The sequence below is a fragment of the Montipora foliosa genome, chromosome 7 (assembly GCF_036669935.1).
Source record: "Montipora foliosa isolate CH-2021 chromosome 7, ASM3666993v2, whole genome shotgun sequence".
In the NCBI taxonomy this organism is placed as follows: Eukaryota; Metazoa; Cnidaria; class Anthozoa; order Scleractinia; family Acroporidae; genus Montipora; species Montipora foliosa.
In genome coordinates, this window is record NC_090875.1 from 9156788 (window position 1) to 9164354 (window position 7567).

The following is a 7567-nucleotide window of genomic DNA, read 5'->3' on the forward strand; positions in this document are numbered from 1 at the left end:
ATTAAAGGCTGGATATTGTTCAACACAGTGATGTAATAAGATGTTCTATTCTGAAAGGTAATTATACTAGTTGGAATTAAACTCTTATTATTGACTTACAGGGTATATCTTGCAAAATATTCATAAATCCGGGCAATAAAGCTCTTTCTCATCTTTGAAGTAAAATTCCCTAGATCTTTCTCTAGCAATGCTCTTGCTACTTCTGGCCTAAAATTGGTAGGTAAATCAATTTTTGCAGGCCACGGGAGCTTTGCATTGAGAATTACAGCTGCACCTTTTGGAGTTGCACTGACAGTTGGTTCACTCCTTAAAGAAAGTATATGGGAGAAAAAACAAGGTAAAGACTCCAGCTACACTAATAATTACCACCAATTCTCACAGAAAAGGACAATTTTAATGACCATTGAAACAGAACATCAAGGACCTATATACATGCAGATCAGACTGGCTGTGCCTATACTTGAACATAATAAACACAGACCAGTAAGTCATAATCAGATATACCATATCAGCTTTAACAGACACAAGTAAAAAATAGTTGACAGCTATTGATAACTTAATGCTTAAATGGCTTTGACAAAATATTTTGAGAGTCACCCTTACTAACTATATATGCAGACATATTTTTCTTTTCCAATTGATATAATGTCACAATCATTATCATGATAACTGTATTTGAGAGATTTAAAGATTTTTACCTTAAATATTTTCAACAGATTTGTCACCATTACAGTGGAAACATATGCTATCTAATTTATGTCTTTTAGAATTTTTCCACTGAATCAAAACAAGCATTTTTTTAATGTGCGACGTATTGATCTACTGCTGGCATCTGTGTAACAATACCAAGTAATTCTGATGAGGTACATCGACTTGCCACAGGCTTGAGACATTGCCTTGCTAGTTCCTTTAGTGGACGATACTTGGTGAAACTATAAAGACTTGCAACCACGACTCCAAAAGAATACATATCGCTCAAAATAAATTGAGAATGGGTCCCTTCAACAACTTCGGGCGCAATATGGAAATGCTCGCTATAATACCTATTTTTTTCTTCCTGTAAAAGTTTTTTTTTTCTTGCCTCACTAATTAAACATGCTTTGCAAAATCAATAAACACTGGTGAAAAAGGCCATCACAAAGCTGCATTATAATGTGAAGCCAGCTTTCTAACCCTGATACTGATATGTCCGCACTTTCTCTTTGGATAACACCTCTCAAGGTAACTGGTTTTAAGTCTTCCCTTCCGTAGAACTGAGTGACAATGTAAAATGGCCTCTGAGTGTTGTTCATACCATATATCAACGGCAAATTGATGTGGCAACACTGCTTCAAAAACAGTGCTTCCCTTTCAATTGCTTTAGATGTAGTGCAGGACTCAAAATATTGCTTTAGATGTAGTGCAGGACTCAAAATATTTCGCAGCTACTGGAGAAGATCTAAATTTCTTCAAAAAGACAGTTCCAAATCTTCCCTTACCCAGCTCGCCTATCCCTTCGACATCTTGAAGTAAACTTGGATCTGTTTTTAAGATTTCTGAAGATATAGTTGAACTATGTTCCTTGGCTAATTTTTGATGAAAACCATTAAAAACCAACTTAGATGTTTTCAGCCTATCCTTTTCCTTCTCAGATTCTCTCCACATTTCAAAGTATTTTTCTTTGATTGCTATCTCTACATTAAATTTTTTATGAAGAGATTCATTATCTTGCTTTAACTCTTGAATTAAGGCAATCAATCCTCGTTTCATAAGCTTCTTCTCTTCCCTTTTTCGTTTGTTGCGGGATGAGCATTGTCTTCTTTTGTTTTCCAAGGAGTGTTTACTTTTTTTCTTCTCTCTGAAATGTTTAGGTATAAATTTATTTATCTCCTAGTGTACTACCAGCCTAATACCCTCTCAAAAGCAATCCAAAACAGCAACAGAAAACTGCATCACCATCAATTCTACACCAGCTATTTCCTGGTCTGCTCTTGCACATGAAATAGTTTTTAGTTAATTAAGCAGGAAAAGTCTCTTTTCAGAAGGTGCTTGTCCTCCTCTATCGGTTGAAAGATAATAATCATTCTTAATTATATTTAGGATTTCCTGGAGATGATATAACAATTTTGTCAGTTTGTGAAAAGTATAAATTTGTGCATCTCTTCTTTAATGAGCAGCTCATTAGATAATAATCCACTCAAAAGAGGTGCTGGTAAAAGGCGGTGAATCTACCACCCTACACAACAACAGGAACTGCATCAACACAAAATTATACAGCCTTTATCCTGGCCTTAAAGTTCACACTGACAAGCGTAAAACTACACTTGAGCGAGATATTGGTTAAAAGCGGCAATTACCACTTTACTCAATAGCTTATTTCCAGCACATTAAGAACAGAATTAGGCTTGCTTCAATTATCAGGAATGACTGCAGTACTTTAATTTGTAAGATGTTCAATTATTGAAACTCTTTCCATCAACTTTTCAGTCAGTTTTTTAGAGTTCTCATAGCTGCACAATGAAGTAACAAGATTTGTTGACACATCCAAGAAATAACACTTTATGGTATTCAAGATCATTTTATTATGAAATTAAGAATTGATTGCCAATAACAACACACCTTGGCAGACTATTAGCCTGAGGATCATTGCCTCTTGAAACCTCTAAGGCATTGGCTGGTTCACAGTCCTTGGTCTCCAAGGTGTCACCTGTCTCAGGTACATGCCCACTGCATGATGGTTGTGTCTTCTTCTTGTCACGAAGGTCAGCTAACAATTTTAGGAACTTAACTCGGTGACCCATAACTGGGATCAGAGTTTCCAAGCACCTTTCTGTTAGGCACAGGAGTGCCGCCCCATCTATCTCATTTTCTGCAAAGTAAAGTAAAAATCATTTTTCACAATGAAAATCTACATCCTCTCTGGTCAGCACGCAATAATTCACTGGGACAACTAAACATGACAACAAATGTGAACTTCCCTGTTTCTTCTTGTGTACATGTTACATTGACAATGAAAGTGTTAGTTGACCTTTGATCTAATCCCATGGCTATATATATATATATTCTGTTTTCAAGCGGTTAAAAATTATTATCATCTATCCCGCCAAACAAATCGATATCTCGCTATATAATATTACCTCTACCAACCCGTTACAACTGCCGGTGAAAATAAGAAAAAAAGGTCAACCTTTCACCTAATGCTACCCCTCTTTCCCGCCTAAAAGCATGTTTATGCAAATGAGTTCGTGAACAGGCTTCCATTGATCGAATGCAATGGCAAGGCAATTTTCGCTTCAAAGTATTCTACGGGTTCATTTGTCGAGCCTAGAATCACTATTGCGGGTGACATTTTTCTATTATAGAGTAGATCATACGACCAGAATGACACAAAGACCCAAACGCGAGATTGCGTGCCAAAAACACATCGCACAAAATCTCACAATGTGGCCGCCACGAGTAGCACTTTAGCTTTGTTGCATGCTATCTTGTGTGGAACAATGTAACCTGGGGTGAACAAATTAAGTTACAAGTCATTACCTGTAAGACCTTTAAATATAAAGTCCGCACAACAAAGCACTTGATAAAGTAATTAACCCCTTTATATCCGCTTTTGTGTGTAGCAACTTACCCGAAAAATTAGAAGCATAGGCTGCAAAGCCGTTGTGTGTCAGCCAAGTCTTGACCTCTTCAATAGTTTGGACCATTTTTTTTTTTTTTGAAGAAAGTGAAAAAGGAGTTAAAGCTAAGCAAATGCAATTTAAGCAAAAGAAAGAGACAACCACAATGGACAAACTCCAACAGCAAATGGCGCTCAGATTAACGTTCTCGAAACTGAAAACTGGTTTTGCGGTCGGTCTTTGCGCGCTATTTTGCGACAGCCATTGGCTTGTGGTCAGCATGATACAACTTGTGGCATTGTGTAAAGTTCCACATATAACCACTTATGGAATGAACAGAATCCTTCAGCCCTTTATGCAGGACATACGTCTTTTAGAGTCTGTGAGTCAATCAGTCAACTTTAATATATTGTACATAATTATATGGGAGACAATTGCACTTATGTACACAACTTAAAAGGCAGCTGCAAAATATTTGGAATAAAGCATGAAAAAAAAAATAGGCCTTAAAACAAGATGCTAACTTAAATATTTGCATTCATTTGGTCTTGACCTTCCAATCACTTCAACTATATTCTACTGTCATTTCTTATAAAAATAATTATGTTGAAGTTGGTTTAATATTAGCATACATATTGTGGTTACATTTTCTCCCTTGTTTAAATTTTTTCTCCCTTACTTTTCATGTATGGTATTATATGATAATTAGTTTAAAACAAAGGGAGACAAAAAAGTAAACCAAAGATAAAATTTGAAGCACAAAATACACAATTGTCAGTAAAGATTTTGACCATAACTGTGAACATATGCAGCAACTGGTACTACTGACTTTCCCTTTTCATCTTTAATTTCAAACAGAATCAACTTTTTTATTGTTACTTTTGAGTAATATTGTTAACTTTCAAGTACATGTACATTAACAGGATTGTGGTGTGACCATCAAATTAGGTGGTCAGGATACTCTGATTCATGGAAGCATCGGGACCTTCTCATCTGACAACCTTGGAGCACATTCTCTTGGTGGATACATTGAAAGTTTTGGTTCATTGAGAGTTTGTAGAGTCTGCATGGGAACAAGTGATGACATTCAAACCAAGGCAATTATATACTGTTTTTCATAAATTTACAAGCTAATTTTGAAACTAAGAAGCCACATTGGAAAACTGATACATATGGTCCTGCTGGAAAGTATGCATCTCTGCATTTGAAATTAGAATTGGTCTCTGAATCTCGGTGGAAAAGTACAATGATCAACTGCTGAAAGAAAGTCCTCTAAATTCTGTAATTTGAAATGTAAGGACATACTAATCATTCATACTTGCGTAAGTGTAAGTTTATAATCTTCACTCAATAAAGTTTAGAAATAACTGGTGGATAATGTATGTTCAAAATTAATATCTTACTTGAATAAAGGTTTTGTTTTACAACTCTGCAGTTCACAGAGGATCAATTTCAATTGAGAACGAGAGCCAGTCACAACAGACATTGCGGCTGGTAGAAAATGATCAAACATTGTCTTCCACTTATGGGGTGAAGAGGGCGTCCATCCTTAGTCAAGATATTTCCATGTGGTGGATGGGCTTGACCTAGATGTGATGCATGACCAGTTAGAAGGAGTCTTGCCACGTCATATAAAACTGCTGATTCAAAAGTACATTACAGGGGAGAAGTATTTTACACTTGACCTGCTGAATGAAAGAATAGCAGGATTCAGTTATCCTTCTGTAGATGGAAGCAACAAACCAAGTGCTATCAAACAGCAGACATTGGCATCTGAATCTGCATCTTTAAGTCAATCAGGTATTAGCTACCACAAAAAGTAAATTTTGAATGATTGTTTACTGGCTTTTGAAAACATTACCCAAAAGTACTTTGAAAACTTCGGTCAACTTTTAATAATATTGTGGATTAATGCAGAAAGGGATGGCTTGAAAAGGCTGGTAGGTTTCCTTACATATACTAAGCCAAGTAAATATCAAACCATTCTTTCACTGCATGGACCCTCAAAGGTATCCATACCCCCACCCCCATTGGAAGCCCATCAGAAATTTTACTAGTGAAAGCAGAGGTTGTCAAAGACCAGTTTTTATCAAGGAAATGTGTCAGAAGGCAAACTGAAACTTTGAAAGTTTGGAATGGGGCAAACACACACACACACACACACACACACACACACAAAATTGTTGGCAATTGGAAATGAACCCTTTCATTTTCTAGAGTTAGACACATTGTATTTTTGCCCAACATCTTGTTTCTTCTTGTCTTAATGAAAGCTGTACAAATGTGGTGCCTGGCACGAATGTTGCCTTTGCTTATTGGTGACCTAATACCAGTTGTTGACAATCACTGGGAAAACCTCCTCAGACTGCTGAAAATTGAAGAAATTGTATTTGCACCAAGAACAAGCATTCAGCTAGCAGCATATCTTGCAGTTCTCATTGAAGAGTATCTTGAGGGATTCAAAGAACTTCATGAGAGACGACACCTTCCAAAGCACCACAACATGGTTCACTACCCAACGCAAATTGCTAGGTACTTCTAGAATAAACTTTTCAAGGGTGAGGTTATCCAATGTCCACTAAAGAAAAATTCTTAGGGGGAGAAATACGATCTAGACTAAAACAGAACATTGTTACTTATATTTTGAAGTCATTTAATTAGTAAAGGTTGGACTTAATTTGTAGGAGAGGGCCACTGGTGAGAAACTGGGTGATGCGATTTGAAGCAAAGCATCACTACTTCAAGAGGCTAGCTGACAAAAGCAACAATTTTAAGAATATTACTTACTCTTTGGCCAAGTGCCACCAGGCTTTGCAAGCGTACTTGCTACAGTCCTCGGCAGGAAACTTCTTGCGAATGTCTTTGGAAGTCGGACCAGGTACAGAATATTTAATAAATGAGACTCTTATTTGTTACACTGAAAAAAAAAGTTCTGGAATATCAGCATAGATCAATTACATTGCATTATTGGTTGTGATCAATTATATGCCTGGAAATGCAAATGTTTTGAGCTAACAATAAAAACAATAATTCAACCAGTGTGCATTCAGTTTACAAAATTGAGAGAAACGCCCTCCTCCCCCCCTTTCTGCTATTAACAATGGTTTTGCTCAAGTAAAAGTTATATAAAAGACAGGCATCCATAATAAGTATTTTGAATGGTATTACAAAGAAACTTAAGTAATTTACTTACTGAATTAAAATTCCAATGATATTAATTTCCATATTCTCTTTGATTATCTTACTTAAGGAACAAAGACAACTGTTCATGACAGTGGCTATAAGGAAGAATTGCAAGAGATGTATCCAGAAATAAGTGATGATTGTGCTTTGACAATGTGAGTATCGTTAATGTCTTTATGAAGATGCGCTTAATTTGCACTTCAATAACAAGCTAAGTACATACTGTGCAATGCACTTTGGAACATTATCAGTTTAGACTACTCAATATAATTTTTAAATAGTTAGTTAAGTGGGATATACAATTTAAGCACATAAATATTACAATATAAATGTCATCCTTACTGAATAAAGCTAGTTAGACTGTTAACCTCCAAGGGCAGCTTCACCCTTTTTCATTGGTTTTGTGCATTTGGGCTCAACAATAAGCCTAAATATTTTCTTTTAGTGAATTATATATAATATATATATATGTATATGTATATGTATATGTATATGTATATATATATTTGTGTATTGTTCTGTATTTCCAAATATCTGTGATTGTAACCGTTTTTTCTGGCAGTTGCCTGAAGATTGCTCCGTATGGAGCATGAAACTCAGAGTAGCGATTAAATGACCAAATAACCTCACTCTTGCATTACCAATTAATTATTGCTCTAGTTCAACTATTGAGCACTTTTAAGTTGATGAGGACTTCTACCCATTTTTTGGTTATATATATATATATATATATTTATATATATCTAACTGCAGACAGTACTGTTTCGGCCTTCTGGGCCTCATCAGTG

The 7567-nt window shown here is 35.8% G+C and overlaps 2 protein-coding genes across 2 annotated transcripts in view; one reads left to right on the forward strand and one right to left on the reverse strand.

Moving 5' to 3' along the window:
- The window catches only part of LOC138009867 (uncharacterized), a 5724-nt gene extending 2041 nt beyond the window's left edge, over positions 1-3683 (reverse strand). The window contains exons 1-4 of the mRNA XM_068856860.1: positions 3608-3683; positions 2599-2848; positions 1409-1837; positions 100-306 (exon numbers count right to left, since the gene is read on the reverse strand). Of these exons, the coding sequence (XP_068712961.1) occupies positions 100-306; positions 1409-1837; positions 2599-2848; positions 3608-3683 (962 nt within the window). The remainder of the gene's footprint in view (positions 1-99; positions 307-1408; positions 1838-2598; positions 2849-3607) is intronic.
- On the forward strand, positions 3588-6967 carry LOC138010612 (uncharacterized). The gene is made up of 4 exons (XM_068857586.1): positions 3588-5396; positions 5870-6128; positions 6281-6474; positions 6847-6967. Exons 1-4 carry the CDS (start codon positions 5192-5194, stop codon positions 6936-6938), a joined length of 750 nt encoding a protein of 249 aa, XP_068713687.1. The 5' UTR covers positions 3588-5191; the 3' UTR covers positions 6939-6967.
- Positions 6968-7567: the final 600 nt, after the last annotated feature.

What these genes read in the sequence shown, in the direction of transcription:
- LOC138010612 (XM_068857586.1), top strand. Translation starts at nt 5,192, where the DNA reads ATGCATGACCAGTTAGAAGGAGTCTTGCCACGTCATATAAAACTGCTG. An exon ending in TGCATCTTTAAGTCAATCAG is followed by an intron (nt 5,397 to 5,869) that starts GTATTAGCTACC and finishes TCTTAATGAAAG; the next exon opens with CTGTACAAATGTGGTGCCTG. An exon ending in GTCTTTGGAAGTCGGACCAG is followed by an intron (nt 6,475 to 6,846) that starts GTACAGAATATT and finishes ATCTTACTTAAG; the next exon opens with GAACAAAGACAACTGTTCAT.